This window comes from Rutilus rutilus, assembly GCF_951802725.1.
Source record: "Rutilus rutilus genome assembly, chromosome: 1".
NCBI classification, from domain to species: Eukaryota; Metazoa; Chordata; class Actinopteri; order Cypriniformes; family Leuciscidae; genus Rutilus; species Rutilus rutilus.
This window is the reverse complement of record NC_140209.1, coordinates 1556996-1575000: the sequence shown is the minus strand read 5'-3', so window position 1 is coordinate 1575000 and position 18005 is coordinate 1556996. Positions and strand designations below refer to the sequence as shown.

The following is an 18005-nucleotide window of genomic DNA, read 5'->3' as shown; positions in this document are numbered from 1 at the left end:
GCATACTGTTAATCGCACTGGCTCAACACACATCTGCTCTGAACACAGTTTATAGGCTATTCTTTGCATTACTCTTAAGCCTGGCTCACACTACAGGAGTTTTAAAATCCTAACCGATTTGAAAATCGCGGTGCACCACACACTACAAAATGTTATTAAGATTATCGTGCCAGAGGAAGCGCCCCACGTGATCTCACGCAGCAGATCTGAAGTGGAAAAGCATGGAAACATATGGGATATGCATTGCCATGAGACACACACACACACGCACATACACACGCACAGAGGCTTTGAACCTACCGGTAGCCTACTTTAAGTTAAGAGCTTAGATCGGGCCCAAAAATCAAGCCTGACCCTACCCGAGCCCGTGCACGTTGTGTCCGAGCCCGGCCCGGCCCGGCCCGACACGACACGACACGACACGACACGACACGACACAACACATTAACTGTAATTATGAGCCCAATTTAAACCCGACCATTTTTTTAATACGTGGGCCGTTATAACCAGGGGCGGCGCCAGATAATTTTTTAACACAAGTGCTAGATATATAGCCAATATAAATACTATTACAAAAATTGGCCACTTAATATTTAATATTCAATTATTTTAATTGTCACAATTAAATTAGGCCTATTCATTTTATTAAATTGACCAAGCACAACATTCAACATCCAATCAAATATTCTTCAAGATTTATTATTATTAGGTTAGTAATGTTATTTCAACATAATATGTGTGCGTGCAACAAGCAAGATGTGCATTTGTAAATCCGGTGACACGCGTGCATTGATTTTATTAATAAACTAGTGTTTTCTGTCAGTGTCGGTTGCAAAGATGAAGTTGACGATTGCCATCTCCGTTCTATTGAACGCGCATATAGAGAGAAATGCACATGATGGATTACATAATCAGAGAGTAGCTTATTTCTTTTCATTTTGAATTGGTTGTTTAAAGACATTACAAGCTTCGATGTATTTCTCATGTCTGTGAGGCATACACTGAGTTTCAGGTAATTTATGATGAGATGCGCTCCAGTTCACAAGCAATGCAAGTGACTGAGCAGGCGCCTCCATGATTAGGCTACTATATTGTCTGATTTGCTTCTTATTTATTAAATCCAGGCAATTGGTTGATAAAAAAATTATATAAATTAAGAAACAATTTATACAAAACAAAATTCACTTTAACGAAATGCTTTCTACAAAAATACACCACTCTTCACTTTAGGTCCCACAGTGACACAACTAAGGCCATGGGAGTTGTGGCAAGTTAGAGTCAGTAGTTTCTTCCATCATTTATTAAGACATTGGCACTCAAGATGTTATGCTGTTGCACTGATGTCACGTTGAACCTTATGTTCGCGCTAAGTAGATACCGCTAACAGGGGCAAACAAAACAAGTTCAAAACAAAACGCGTGCTGTACTGTGATTGGTGGCTCGTTTGATCAGTTAATTTTTTATCCACTCATAAATAAAAAGGAACGACTGATTTTGAAAATGTAGTAGAGTAAAAAGTAAGATATTTGACTTTGAAATGTAGTGGAGTTAAAGGAAAAGTCTCCCCAAATTGAAATACTTTAGGAAAGTACAGATACACAAACGAGCTTCTTAAGTACAGTAACGAATTACATTTACTTCGTTACTGTCCACCACTGGGAATAATACAGTATGATCTGTGTGTATCAATACACAACTCTGAGATCACAACGTAAATGTGTGCAAGAATAAACTGAGCATGTTCAAATGAACTCTTTCCAGACTAATTCCACTAAATGTCTTTAGAGAAAATACAGATTTCTTTACCTGTGAGAAGTGAAGAGAGAATGATCAGTCCCAGCAGACACAGATCACACTTATCAGCCATTTTCTGTTTCTGTCAGTCTTTCTCTTCATTATATATAGTTACAGCTCCTCCTTTAAACATCATCAGCTCCTCCTGTGGTTATTAACTTCCTCTCATCTGACCAACCGAGTGTTTAGTCCTGACTCTATGACACAGCTGAAGAAGCGGTCAGAAAGATCTCTGGTGTAAACTGTGTTGACTCTGTGAAATGAGTGATGGAAATGTCAAATTTCGAATAAAAATCCCTTAATTTGCAGAAATGTCCGATATGGATAACCAAATTAAATGAATTATTTTTGCATAAGTGATTTATAGATAAAAACCACCACTATGGTCAAAGTGTGTGTACACGTGTGTGTGTGTGTGTGTGTGAGAGAGAGAGAGAGAGAGAGAGAGAGAGAGACAGCAGCAAACTCTGTTCACAAAACCTCATGGCAGTTTCATTGCTTCATCACACCTTCCCACATATCAATGTTTTTCTTGCCCAGCTCCAGTCTCCAGCCCCTTTTCCCTCGGTCCTCATGCCGCAAAGAATGACTGTCCTGGAGTGGCCTAGATCTGGATTAAAGACAATGGCCACTCATGGGCCATAACTGTCTGACAGGATTCATGCCATTGCTGACGTCAGACCTGTGTGAGGCCACATTCGGGCCAAGATCGCTTGCTATATGTGTGTGTGTACCATGAAGCTTTTATTAGGCTACTAAGTTTGTGCTTGTGAAACCACAAATTCACCTCCAGAAGTGTGTCATTGACAGATGCGTCAGGATCACACGTCATCTACACTGTAAAAAAAAAAAACACAGAAAAAAACGAGCAAATGCATGGCAGCACAGGGTGCCAAACGTTTGCCATTAATGAAAATAACGGTAAAACCCCATGAACTGAAGTAACATGTTTACACAGCAACATGAAAAAAGATTATTGACCATACAGTACTATAACATGTTTAAAACATAATCTGAAATAACATATTTTGTTGTTTAAGTAAACATGATTTGAATGTAGAAATAAATGACATGTTGACACCATTACTTCATAAAGCATGTTTTGACTGTAAACTGAAATCATGTTTTAATCATTATTTAACAGAGTTTGACTGTAATTTGAAACAACATGTGTTGACCGTTATTTGAAAAAATGAACTGTGATGGACCATAATTTTGAAAGGCATGTACAGCATTTTGATTTTGATTATGGCTTACAGATAATTTTATATGTAGTTCATGAAATGTATGTTATATGTCACACAAAAAGTCATTAGAGAAAATCATTTGTATTTTTCCCTCTTTATTTTCTTCTGTTACAGTAGTTTCCATTGTAAATAACAACGATATTAAAAACTTTAAACAGTGCTACAGTACCATCATCTAAACATTGTTTATATGCTTAAAATACAACATTGACAATTCAAATTAATTTCATTATTGCATCTTCCACAAACTACACTTCGAACAGAACAATGGTCTCCAATTCAATCTCCATGTTGATGCCTTTAAAAAATAAGAGAGAAAATGGTTATATATCATACATCACATATTTATATTCATTATCATGTCTGATCATGTTACTCTTTTTAGATGTTCTACCAGAAAGACTCGGGAGGTAAAATGATATAACAAGAGTAAATTTATTAATAGCTCATCAAGCATAGTCTTTGGCGTAGGCCCCGTCCTTAGCAAGCAATGCGAGGGTAACGGAATCTGCAAATCCCGCCTGAAGATGAAGGCAGGGGCGCAGCCGACCCCCTGGAGGTAAAAGAAGGGACCATCCTGGTAGTGGTGGGGAGGTTGGAGGGAAGGGACCATCCTGGTAGTGGTGGGGAGGATGGAGGGAAAGGACCATCCTGGTGGTGGTGGGGAGGAGGATGGAGGGAAGGGACCATCCTGGTGGTGGTGTGGAGGTTGGAGGGAAGGGACCATCCTGGTAGTGGTGGGGAGGTTGGAGGGAAGGGACCATCCTGGTAGTGGTGGGGAGGTTGGAGGGAAGGGACCATCCTGGTAGTGGTGGGGAGGATGGAGGGAAAGGACCATCCTGGTGGTGGTGGGGAGGAGGATGGAGGGAAAGGACCATCCTGGTGGTGGTGGGGAGGAGGATGGAGGGAAGGGACCATCCTGGTGGTGGTGGGGAGGATGGAGGGAAGGGACCATCCTGGTAGTGGTGGGGAGGATGGAGGGAAAGGACCATCCTGGTGGTGGTGGGGAGGAGGATGGAGGGAAAGGACCATCCTGGTGGTGGTGGGGAGGAGGATGGAGGGAAGGGACCATCCTGGTGGTGGTGGGGAGGAGGATGGAGGGAAGGGACCATCCTGGTGGTGGTGGGGAGGAGGATGGAGGGAAGGGACCATCCTGGTGGTGGTGGGGAGGATGGAGGGAAAGGACCATCCTGGTGGTGGTGGGGAGGAGGATGGAGGGAAGGGACCATCCTGGTGGTGGTGGGGAGGAGGATGGAGGGAAGGGACCATCCTGGTGGTGGTGGAGAGGATGGAGGGAAGGGACCATCCTGGTGGTGGTGTGGAGGATGGAGGGAAGGGACCATCCTGGTGGTGGTGTGGAGGATGGAGGGAAGGGACCATCCTGGTGGTGGTGGGGAGGATGGAGGGAAGGGACCATCCTGGTGGTGGTGGGGAGGATGGAGGGAAAGGACCATCTTGGAAGTGGTTGGGGAGGATGTTTGTAATTGGCGCCGTCAGTATCTGGGAACTCAGACGGATGTAAGTACCATTCTTTTATACTGAGAGTGTTAAGACATGATTGGTTAGAAGGGAGTTAATTCATGACGCGCTGATTGAGTCTTCCTGGCAGAACTTAACGCTAAGCTTACATTTTCAGTGTTCATCCAAACACAGTGGATAAAATACTCCTATACTTCAGTCACATGTAACACATGTAAACACACAGTCCTATATAAACAACAAGGTGTGTTAAGAAACAATGTGATAACACAAGTGTTGTCCCTGAGCACACACACACACAACATGTGTCATCTTTAACACATCTCTTTGTAAAGTGTATAATCTGTCCGGCCTGACTCTGGATATAGTAGCTATATTGATAGTCTATTATTTGTGTAAATCTGGACCTGTGTTAAACAGTACGGGGACGCATTGCTGCCACATACATATTGTTTTCCCACTCAGTTATGTCGTAATGACGAGATATTTTGTCGCTAAAACGACAAATGTTCTAGGCCTTATAAGGACATGTATAGTCATGTACAAAATATGCCTTTATCCACATAACATTTATATAGCCTATCGTGTCTTTATGTTACGACCCTCCTATGACTCATACCTGTCTAACACATGTAACCATCTCAGACACACATCAACATATAACACTGAGTGAGATCGAGAGAAAACACGAGAGACCACTGAATATGAGTTTAATTAATATATAATGAATAAATATATACCATAACAAAAACCCATCCACAAAGGGGGAAACGGATTGTGCCAAACAAACTAAAGTAATATAAGCAAAAAGGTTATCTAACACATGTAACTTCTAACACTAAGATAAAAAAACTAAACTAAACTACACTAGTTTAAAACTAAACTACACTAACTAATAAACTAAGCCCTAACTAGTGTTTTTATACAGACAAATTTAACTACGTGTGTACAATGTATGTCACGTGACAATCTCACCCACCTATCCCCTTCTCCTTTGCAGACCGCAACGCTCACAAATGAGAAGGTTTTGGACACAGCCAAAACAAGGAACGATGAACATACATGTGAACAACGTAATGAAGATAAAACACACAAACAGTTTCTCCAACAAAAATGTCTTGTGTATAAAGCTCTCTCAATCTCCAACCTCTCTTAAGATAAAGGTTCTCTAATACCCTAAAAGGCTTTCAATCGCAAAGCAAAACTAAGACAAAGATCATATCGCAAAACAAAGGTTCATAACAGAGGTTCTCTTTACAAAGGTTCTCTCTAGTCACACTTCTTCTTCTTCTAAGATTTAATGGCGGTCGGCAAATTAAGTGCATTCCCGCCACCTACTGAAGTGGAGTGTGAAGCGGAAGTTTAAGCTAGATCTACTCTTTCAAAAAAAAAAAAAAAACATATATAAGAGTTTACACAGAAGGGAGTTTTACATCCTATTAAATAATCCTGGTTCCTTTAAAAATATAAATAACTCATGATAAATTCTTGATTGTTTGGTGCCTTCTCCTAGGAGAACCTGAAGTGTCAGCTCATTGATTTCTATATTTCTTAAAGCGTGTCTTTAAAGCGGGACCGCTCTCTTTCATAGGCTTCACACTCTATAAGCACATGTTCAACAGTTTCAGCTAACCCACATTTATCACAATTTCCATTCTCATGTCTACCAATTCTTTGTAAGCATTGATTTAATAAACAATGTCCAATACGCATTCTTGTGACTAAAACGTCCTCTTTCCTGTTTCCGAATCTTCTTCTCTCTGAATGAACACTGATCGAATGCGTTATTCTCTACATTTCATTTAGACTTTTTTCTCAAAACACGACAACTTTATTCTCGAAATTTAATGAGTTTATTCTCAAGATTGTATTTCGAGGGTTTTTTTTTTCGAGAAATTTAACGTTTTTTCTCGAAACACAACGACTTTATTCTCAAAATTGTATTTCAAGGTTTTTTTTCGAGAAATTTTACGAGTTTTTTTCGAGAAACACAACGATTTTATTCTCGAAATTATATCACACAGTGTAGCTTTAAAGCGTGTCTTAGCGGGACCGCTCTCTTTCATAGGCTTCGCATTCTATAAGCACATGTTCTACAGTTTCAGTGATTTTTACAGATTCTCTATCAGCTCTCAATAGCTTGGAAAGTGGAACATCATCAGCAAGACATGATAGACGAAGTAATACAGAGTCTTTACAGAACAAGACAGTACGGACTTCTGGTAAATCTTGTATGGGTTCCATCGCATATGGGTGTGAGAGGAAATGAGGAGGCTGACAATCTGGCTAAACAGGTATTAAATCATTCACAAATCGACGTTGGATTAAGTAAAACAGAAATTAAAGTGATAATAGCAAAACAAATACAGGAAATTTGGCAGAAGGAATGGAATGAAGGAACAAAAGGTAGACATTTTTACTGCATTCAAGGAAAAGTTGGTTCAGAGAGAAGAAGATTCGGAAACAGGAAAGAGGACGTTTTAGTCACAAGAATGCGCGTTGGACATTGTTTATTAAATCAATGCTTACAAAGAATTGGTAGACATGAGAATGGAAATTGTGATAAATGTGGCTTAGCTGCCCTTGTTGGTTGTATTTCTTCTCTCCACTGAAGTGCTAGATATTATTTCTGCAGTGAATACCGAAATATGATCTGAGGTTCTTTTTGACATTCTAATGTTAAAAAGTGGAATATATACCGCTACTGCTGTTTTCCCTCATGCTGATGCAGATCCCTCCTCCCACTCATCTCGTTAGTCCTGACTGACAAGCAAGATAGCTAATCAGCAACAACCTAAGAAAGCGAAAGTAAGAGAAACAGACAGGACTTCTACGTTCAGAAAGCTGGAGCAATAGCAGATGGACATTCATGTTACAGTTTTTGCCTATTGCTTACACACGTTTTGCTAAATTTGGCTCATTGTGTCAAAACTCTACACACAAGCAAATAAGACACAACACTAGGAAATAAACCATTCACATCTATGTCAAATTGAAACTCTGCTATCAAAACCTAACAATCCTTTGTCAAAATGTCACTCTGATGACAAAATGATATCCACTTGCATCATATGAATACACTTTCAGATCAGCAGCAACACACTAGTCTACTTTATATAAAAAACTGCAGTCTTTTGTTTTCAATGTTTTTATTCAGTTCCACAGAGGGTATGTTTTCACAACAACCAAAAAATGAAATACTGTTTTCAAAATCATTACATTAGTATATTTTACAGTACAGTAAATTCAGTTAAATCAAAAATAAAAACAAACAATACACTACAACACAGAAAAACACAATTGTGCGCAAGTGGGCTTATGGATCCTGCCGTCTGTTGGGGTCTGGCCACAGGATCTCATCAACATCACAAGCAATGTCTTCTCTCGCTAAGCATCGGGGAAAATATCCCCTTGTGTGTCGAATCCATCCCTGGATTGACCTCACCTCAATGTCTCCACAGGCCTGTTCCATTGCCTGCAGAAGAGGCATACGGGCATGTGGTTGGCGGTCATATACGCGCCATCTCCAAGCGGAAAAAAATTCCTCTATAGGATTTAGAAATGGCGAGTAAGGGGGCAAGTACAGAACTTCAAATTGATCATGGTTGGTGAACCAGTTCTGGACCAGAGCAGCCCGATGGAAACTAACATTATCCCAGACAACAACAAACCTGGGCTGCTCTGGTCCATCCTGTACAACTGCATCATGAAGTGCATCTAGAAATGTGATTATGTGTTGTGCATTATAGGGACCCAGTTTGGCATGATGGTGCAGTAGCCCTCGAAGACTTATGGCAGCACACAGTGTGATGTTTCCCCCGCGCTGCCCCGGGACGTGCAAAATTGCCCTTTGGCCAATTATATTACGTCCCCGTCGTCTGTTTTTGCTAAGATTGAATCCAGCCTCGTCAATGTAAATACATTCATGCGGCTGTTCAGCTCCATCCATGTCCAAGATTCTCTGTAACAAAAAATACATATTGTGGATGGCTTTACTCAAAGCACACACTTACACTACACATACAGAACCGACCCACCCCACCAGACAGGTACCTGTGTAGCTTTCTGAATGTATCTATGTGGTACTAATCCAGTGGTACACATTCATCTGTTACTGGACTGCACCCATTCTTTATTGTAAATGTAAAGGACTGAAACACTTACTTGTACATATTCATGTCGAAGTTCTTTGACCCTGACACTGTTCCTCTCAAATGGGACCCTGTACAGTTGCTTCATGGTCATATTGTGCTTTACCAAGATCCGTCTGATAGTTGTGATGCTTACTCGATTTATGTTGTTGAATACTTGCCTATCTGCAAGTATTTGTTGCTGTAGCTGGTGGAGACGGATTGCATTGTTTGCTCTGACTAGGTTCACTATGGCAAGTTCCTGCTGTTGGGTGAACAGGTGTTGGCGTCCCCCCCCCAGTAGGTCTTCTAGCCATTCTGTAGAAAAATGCAACCACAAATTGTTCTCGTCTGCTTCTTTTTTACAGTACTGTGTGTAATGAACTTTACTGTATTTACCATACATAGTACTGAAACATCTCAACACGTTATCACGGTATGTTTCACAAAACTACCACTTTTGTTAAAAAAGGAGCATTAGCCACCCTGGAATACAATACATGTGATACAGTAATGTGATATGGTACAGTACTGTAAATACTCTAGATACAGTCTGAGTAGAGTAGAGAGTTGAAGACATACCTGTTTTCCAGTCGGAATGTCCTTATTATGGATGCAACTGTGAAGCGGCTTAAATTAGGATGGACTCTCTGCCCAGCTTCCCTCATAGTCAGGCCATGGTTTATAACATGGTCCACCAAAGTTGCCCTTATGTCATCCGAAATAATGGTCCTTGCGTGGCCTCTTTGACCACGTCCTCCTCTCTCTCTCTGTCCTCCTCTCTCTCTCTGTCCTCCTCTTCCTCTTCCTCTTCCTCTTCCTCTTCCTCTTCCTCTTCCTCTGCCTCTGCCTCTGCCTCTAGCTCTCCCTGCCTCCATGCTTGCAAAGTTCTCAAATGGCTTAACTGAGGCCTTTTTGTAGCTGGCTGATTGGTGTTCAGTTTTGTAAGTAAGTGTTTTCAGGTGTGTGTCTATGTCTTTTCAATTAACCAATGTGTGTTGTATTTTGAATAGATGTGTTTTCCCAATGGTACCCTGAGATTTCATTTTTGAACTAAGTGTCTTATGTATGAAATAGTGTGTAGTGTCTAGGAGCAAGTGTGTTGCAGAAAGGAGCAAGTGTGTTACAGAATTGCAACTAAAGTGCAAAGCAGCGCTTTTGTTTAAGGTATGGTTACACTTTGTTTAAGGTATAGTAACAACAACTTCAAGTTATGTTACTTTGGTTTAAGCATGTGTCTATAGTGTTCAAGCAATGGGCAAAAACTGTAATAGGCTACTTCAGTGATAAAGTTGCTGTACACACCTTATTAATAAACCATACTATCCTACAGAAGAGCAGGGGCCTGTTTAAATAAGGAGGTTCAACCAACTCTGAGTTAAAACTTGAACTCTGAGTTGACTTACCCTGAGATGGGAAACTCTGAGTTTTCGGTTACAGCTGAAATGAGTTAGTTCAATCAACTCTGAGTTGACCTACTCTGAGTTAAGCGCGTGCACCACAACTATAAAAAGCCATTATCAATGGAGCACAGATATTACGAGTCACCATGGCAACAGCGACAGACACAAAGAGGAATTACTGTTATACAGTGTTGGGTGTAATTAATTACCAAGTAATCTAAATATTGTGATATAATTAAAGGGATAACTCTTAATTCTTCTGTAATTTAAAATAAAATCTGATGTAATTACATTAAATAGGCTACTGCATAGACTATAGAGAACAATTCTGTATAAAACAATAGTGGATTTAACATACATTTTTAAAAGGTATATTTGTTATGTAACCTTCTCCCTCTACACACTTTGGTCAATTCAAGAATAATTCATGCAATTGTATATTGTTTATTTGAAAGCATTAAAAGTGCAGTTTCTTTTCTCTCCTTGTATTGTTCAAGTGGTTGAGGTTGATATGGGATTTAGTAATTAGTAATAAGTAGACCAAAACTTTCTAAAGATAGTAATTATTACATTAATCTAATTACACTGTTGAAGATAACATTGATAACTATTTTAGAGTAACTTACCCAACTGCTATAATATCAGAGGTGAAACTGGAAGAACAGTATGTGTTATTCAACCTAATTTTAATTTTCATGTGGAGCAATCCTGAAGGTATTAAAAGAACATGGCAGCAGCTGAAAATTAAATATAAAAACATAATTCAATCAGGTAAGGCTTGAGCATATCATGGGTGAAGGCTACCTGACTTCACAAACATTTGACATATTAAATAACTAAATAGCATCCAGTGTCTAGCAGTGTAGCAGCATTTTTGGCTGAGGGAATTCCAGGAGGGACTTCAAGAGCCAGTCACTCCCGAAGATCCAAGGGCCTCATAAAATGTAAGAGGTTTTTGAGGTTGGGTTTTTTGTTGGTCCTAACAGATTCTGATGGTAATATCTGTCTTTTGGAGCCTCCTGTCCCAACAGAACCCCAGGCAGTTGTAAGTCGCCTACTCAATACACCAGAAATTAAATAGTGTTATAAAGTGCACTCGCCCAAATGCTCATCTTCACAGGACGATGGGGATAAATAGTTTCTGCTGCCACAGAGAGGCCTACAGAGGTAATGTTAATATTATGTGTCTACACATCAAACAATCTACACATTCAGATTTTTTCAAATTTTTATGTGGATAATCTAAGTTTAAATCTAAGTATAAACGGGTATTCTTATCTCTCCCTGAATGAAGTGTTTAAACACTGCTTCCCCTTTAAAAAAGGGGAGGAGACCGATAGAAACTCTGGGTTTACTGAAGAAAACCTGCTCCTGACCAGGTTAGGTTCACAGAGTAAGTCACCATGGTAACTGACTCTGAGTATAAGTTACCTCTCTTTCTGAAACAGGCTTGACTTACTCTGCTTTCTCAGGTTTAACATACCTCCCATTCTGAAACAGAAAACTCAGAGTTTCCCTCATTTCAGGGTTAACATACTCCGAGTTTTCACTTAACCTCCTTTCTGAAACAGGCCCCAGATGAGCCCAGAATATGATTTAATGACACGTTAAGCGTTTTCCTCCCATAGAAACCCTTTATTATGAAGAAAACTCTTAGCGTGTCTTTCTATGGGAGGATGGCATTGCGGTGCACAGCAAATCCTTTACATGGTGTTCAATGCAAAACAGAAATGAAAAAAAAAAATATATATATATATATATGTTTTACAGTTTCAGCTAACCCACATTTATCACAATTTCCATACTCATGTCTACCAATTCTTTGTAAGCATTGATTTAATAAACAATGTCCAATACGCATTCTTGGGACTAAAAAGTCCTGTTTCCTGTTTCCGAATCTTCTTCTCTCTGAATGAACACTGATCGAATGCGACTTTTTTTTTTCGAGGGTTTTTTTTTCGAGAAATTTAACACGTGTTTTCTCGAAACACAACGACTTTTTTCTCGAAACACAATGACTTTATTCTCGAAATTTAATGAGTTTATTCTCAAAATTGTATTTTGACTTTTTTCTCGAAATTTAACGAGTTTTTTTCTCGAAACACAATGACTTTATTCTAGAAATGTAATGAGTTTATTCTCAAAGATTGTATTTCGACTTTTTTCTTGAAATTTGCCGAGTTTTTTCTCGAAACACAACGACTTTATTCTCAATATTTAATGAGTTTATTCTCAAGATTGTATTTCGACTTTTTTTCTTGAAATTTTACGAGTTTTTTTCTCGAAACACAACGACTTTATTCTCGAAATTATATCACACAGTTTAGCTTTAAAGCGTGTCTTTAAAGCGGGACCGCTCTCTTTCATAAGCTTCACACTCTATAAGCACATGTTCAACAGTTTCAGCTAACCCACATTTATCACAATTTCCATACTCATGTCTACCAATTCTTTGTAAGCATTGATTTAATAAACAATGTCCAATACGCATTCTTGGGACTAAAAAGTCCTGTTTCCTGTTTCCGAATCTTCTTCTCTCTGAATGAACACTGATCGAATGCGACTTTTTTTTTTCGAGGGTTTTTTTTTCGAGAAATTTAACACGTGTTTTCTCGAAACACAACGACTTTTTTCTCGAAACACAATGACTTTATTCTCGAAATTTAATGAGTTTATTCTCAAAATTGTATTTTGACTTTTTTCTCGAAATTTAACGAGTTTTTTTCTCGAAACACAATGACTTTATTCTAGAAATGTAATGAGTTTATTCTCAAAGATTGTATTTCGACTTTTTTCTTGAAATTTGCCGAGTTTTTTCTCGAAACACAACGACTTTATTCTCAATATTTAATGAGTTTATTCTCAAGATTGTATTTCGACTTTTTTTCTTGAAATTTTACGAGTTTTTTTCTCGAAACACAACGACTTTATTCTCGAAATTATATCACACAGTTTAGCTTTAAAGCGTGTCTTTAAAGCGGGACCGCTCTCTTTCATAAGCTTCACACTCTATAAGCACATGTTCAACAGTTTCAGCTAACCCACATTTATCACAATTTCCATTCTCATGTCTACCAATTCTTTGTAAGCATTGATTTAATAAACAATGTCCAATACGCATTCTTGGGACTAAAACATCCTCTTTCCTGTTTCCAAATCTTCTTCTCTCTGAATGAACACTGATCGAATGCGTTATTCTCTACATTTCATTTAGACTTTTTTCGAGGGTTTTTTTCGAGAAATTTAACACGTGTTTTCTCGAAACACAACGACTTTTTTCTCGAAACACAATGACTTTATTCTCGAAATTTAATGAGTTTATTCTCAAAATTGTATTTTGACTTTTTTCTCGAAATTTAACGAGTTTTTTCTCGAAACACAATGACTTTATTCTAGAAATGTAATGAGTTTATTCTCAAAGATTGTATTTCGACTTTTTTCTTGAAATTTGCCGAGTTTTTTCTCGAAACACAACGACTTTATTCTCAATATTTAATGAGTTTATTCTCAAGATTGTATTTCGACTTTTTTTCTTGAAATTTTACGAGTTTTTTTCTCGAAACAAAACGACTTTATTCTCGAAATGATGTTTTATTAACAAGGTTCGGGAGGAGCACGTTCTAGATAATTAACACAAGTGGAGAGCACTCCGCAATCAATGGTAAGACGTGCATATATACTCAGCAGTCTCACCTCATTCCATTGACAGTCTTTGCAGCATCCCTCCACCACCCCTTCTCCACGCTTCTAGTCCTAAAACACTTACATACGGGGGGAGCACTCTGGGTTCGGGCCGAACTCCGAGCTCGGAGCCCTCCCTCCGGACAGCAAGCCAAATACGCATTAAACCTTACCCCTTCAAATTATATGTAAGTGTGAACTCGTGAAATTATATCACACAGTGTAGCTTTAAAGCGTGTCTTTAAAGCGGGACCGCTCTCTTTCATAGGCTTCGCACTCTATAAGCACATGTTCTACAGTTTCAGCTAACCCACATTTATCACAATTTCCATTCTCATGTCTACCAATTCTTTGTAAGCATTGATTTAATAAACAATGTCCAATGCACATTCTTGGGACTAAAACATCCTCTTTCCTGTTTCCGAATCTTCTTCTCTCTGAACCAACTTTTCCTTGAATGCAGTAAAAATGTCTACCTTTTGTTCCTTCATTCCATTCCTTCTGCCAAATTTCCTGTATTTGTTTCGCTATTATCACTTTAATTTCTGTTTTACTTAATGCAACCCATATGCGATGGAACCCATACAAGATTTACCAGAAGTCCATACTGTCTTGCTCTGTAAAGACTCTTTTATCATGTCTTGTCTTGCTGCTGATGTTCCACTTTCCAAGCTATTTAGAGCTGATAGAGAATCTGTACAAATCACTGCCCTTGTTGGTTGTATTTCTTCTCTCCACTGAAGTGCTAGACATATTGCTATTATTTCTGCAGTGAATACCGAAATATGATCTGAGGTTCTTTTTGACATTCTAATGTTAAAAAGTGGAATATATACCGCTACTGCTGTTTTCCCAAAGTCTGGGTCTTTTGAACCATCAGTGTATATTTTGCACTGCACTATAATAAGTTTGATCTATGTGTTGCTGCATACCTACATTTTCTAATCCATTTGTATCGATATGCATTTCTTTAAGCAGTTGGATATCAATCAAAGGCATTGGGCTCTAGTCACACTGGCAGCAGCAGCAGGTCTTCAAGTATCCGCTTCACCAGGGGCACGAGTTCAAAACGGTGCGAAACGTTTTGCTACGGTTTCCGGGTTGAACGTCATGTTTCCTGGAGACGGCGTGCACCGGTGTGCAACGGGGTTTGAGATACGTTTTCTCTTGTTTGGTGGGTGTGTCAGAACCAGGGTTCGAAATGAGGGGGGTCTGGGGGGGTCCCGGACCCCCCATAAGTCATTAGGGACCCCCCATAAGAATTTATTTTTGGATTTTGGGGGGTCCCCGACAAATATATTTTAACATTAAAAATGATTGTGAAAATTATAGGTCTTTATTGACGTTTTATATTTATAACAGTAATTAATTTATTTCCTAGCGCGAGGCAGCAATCAGGGCAGCTGTTAGCCGAGTGAGTTCCTATACAGCGTCACAGATTGTTGTTGTGGTGCTCCCGCAGACACGCACTGTAGCTGAACGCGGCAAAACCAAACCCCACAAAGAGTGGAATCCTGTAAGTGCTTCGATTATATTTATATCTATATAATTGCTTATGGTAAAATATTAGGAGTTCGAGTTCCTATATCAAAAGTTGTATTAACTAGATACCCAGTGTAATGATTAGAAGAGTACGTTTGTCAGCGTTTCTTGCTAGCTGTAAGTGTATGAAGCCAAATGATCTGCCAGCTAACAGCAGGAAGCTTGTTTCCACCACAGAGTGAAAAATAAAAACATAAAAAAGTGAGACTTTATAATCTCACAATTCTGACTTTTTATCTCAGAAATACGTGATATAAAGTCGCAATTGCAGGTTATAAAGTCAGAATTGCGTGATACAAAGTCACAATTGTGTGTTGTCAAAATTGTGTGATAAAAAGTCACAATTGCGTGTTATAAAGTCAGAATTATGAGATATAAACTCGCAATTGCGAGAAATATACTTGAAATTCTGACTTTTTTTCTCAAAATTGCATGTTTATATCTCGCAATTCTGACTTTATAATACGCAATTGGGAGATATAAAGTCAGAATAGCATGATATAAAGTCCGTCTTTTTTTCCCTTAGAATTGGACTTTATATATGAGAAAAGATGTCAGAATTGCGAGATATAAACTCGCAATTATGTGTTATAAAGTCAGAATTGCGAGAAAAATGTCAGAATTCTGACTTTATAAGACGCAATTGAGACTTTATTTCACGCAATTCTGACTTTATATCTCGCAATTCTGACAAATACTTGTACAGTCAGTGATTACGAATAACCAGGACTTAATTCAAGTCTGTGAGTTGATAAGTCCTAAGTCATTTCGAACCCTGGTCAGAACTGCAGTCCAATCAGCAGCAACATGTATATAAAGCATGTGGTATTAAAGTGAACTCGCACAATGGGTTCAAGGAAAGTAATTTACAAATGTGTTCGATGCAGCTCGGTATACGCAACAACTGAGGATATTAGAAGACATGTTTGTCGAAAGTTTTATTGTAAAAATATAGGATATCAACATAATGATGTAGTTGTTTATATTTTTAGCTTCATTGCAAGTGTATTGGTATAGAAATAAACAATGGTAATTAAGTGCTTTTCCTAAAAATGAGAAAGAAAATACAGGGTATTAAAACAGTATGAACTACAAATAAAGTCAGTATGTGAGGCTAAATAGATGTGTTTTAGTCTGAGTTAGGTAAGATGTGTGCTTCAGTTTCAGCAATCCCTTCACTCGATTGGGATGTTCTCTTTTGTTCTGGGCGGCAAGTGCAGTAACTGTAACATCGGGCATATTTTGTAGTATTAAACACATATTTATACCGACTTCATCAGGCTCCGAAAATTCTTCACAAAGAACACAAAATGGCCTTCTCAGCTGCCATAGTTGCAACTCTTGCGTCATCAGAACAGTGTGTTCAATGCATCACCGTTTCTGTTTAAAAAACGTTGTGCAACGTTTTGTCGGGGCTGAACACAGCCCTGGTGTCACTCATCTTGCTGATGCAGATCCCGCCTCCCAAGGCGCGGCCACTCATCTCGTTAGTCCTGACTGACAAGCAAGATAGCCAATCAGCAACAACCTAAGAAAGCGAAAGTAAGAGAAACAGACAGGACGGAAAACATAATACACCACACACACACACACAATACTATAAACGTCCTTGCGGACGTAACACTTTATCACACTTCTACGTTCAGAAAGCTGTGTTAAAACACTTTAAGGTCGTACAACATGGAGGAAATGCAAATGTCATTTCAAGTTTAATAAAAATAAAGTTAAGAGTTAAAAGTCAGAGTGAAGTCAGAACTAAGTTTTTGCACTATTTTCTGTCTTGTTTAAGTTGGACCCCCAAAAGAAAGATGCAAAATCACACTCGTGGAAAGAAGGATTCACACTGAATAAAGCGAACGCATTTCAGGTGTAGGTCCTCCTCTCTTTTTAGTCTATTGTAATCCTGGCTGCAGCTGACTTTATCTGTGGCATAATGGGGAAAATGTGTTGACTCATTTCCAAGATTATTTTCCTCATGAAGCCACGTTAAAGAGGTTCTGTTCCTGGATTCCCAATATTCAGTCATGGTACAAGGCTTTGCACACGGACCTCATCGAAACATCTTAAAAGGAAGATGTTTGCTGGAAGTCGTGTTCCTCAGACTTGCTCAGATTGTTTGAGCTACTGCTGTTTGCCAGTCGTGTTCCTCAGGTCTGTTGCACAGCACATTGTCTCTGGAACAACTACAACTATGAGTTTCCTCTGTGGTTTATGTGCAGATGTGGGGGTTTTGAGTGACGCTTCTACATTTGTCCTTTTGTGTGGGCCTAAGTTATGATTCAGGTCAAGGTTCTAGCACTAAAATCATTTTAATCATCATAATATAACATTCGTTTCTACACTAGACTAATGCTTTCTGTTTCAGGCAATACGTGTTTCTTTTAGTTTTTGAGTGTTCTTGCTGATGTGGCACACCACTACTGGACTGAATGCTGAGGAATCACTGCTACCAGAACATTTCATATTGAAAACAGAGAAATCTGAACATGTTTTACACATGAACCTTTCTCTTCTCTGTCATCAGGTGTGGTAAACAGAGGAGCACAGAAGGACCTGCAGAACTCCCGATCTGATCTCCCGTTGCCTTCACTGTGATGATATGTACAAGACTGTGAAGAAAACTACAAGGGTTCTACTTTGAACAAGACTTTGCAGGAGACTGCAGCATGGACTGGGTTTCTAATCTTCTATAGACAATATTAGTGATGAGTGTGCTTGCAGTTAGTTTG

The 18005-nt window shown here is 39.0% G+C and overlaps 2 protein-coding genes across 2 annotated transcripts in view; one reads left to right on the top strand and one right to left on the bottom strand.

Moving 5' to 3' along the window:
- LOC311301551 (uncharacterized protein) overlaps positions 1-1981 on the bottom strand; it is a 161713-nt gene extending 159732 nt beyond the window's left edge. Inside the window, exon 1 of the mRNA XM_084426779.1 lies at positions 1807-1981. Coding sequence (XP_084282905.1) covers positions 1807-1867 — 61 coding nt within the window. The 5' untranslated portion in view covers positions 1868-1981. The remainder of the gene's footprint in view (positions 1-1806) is intronic.
- The window catches only part of LOC311301705 (uncharacterized protein), a 571741-nt gene that overhangs the window by 236918 nt on the left and 316818 nt on the right, over positions 1-18005 (top strand). The window lies entirely within an intron of this gene.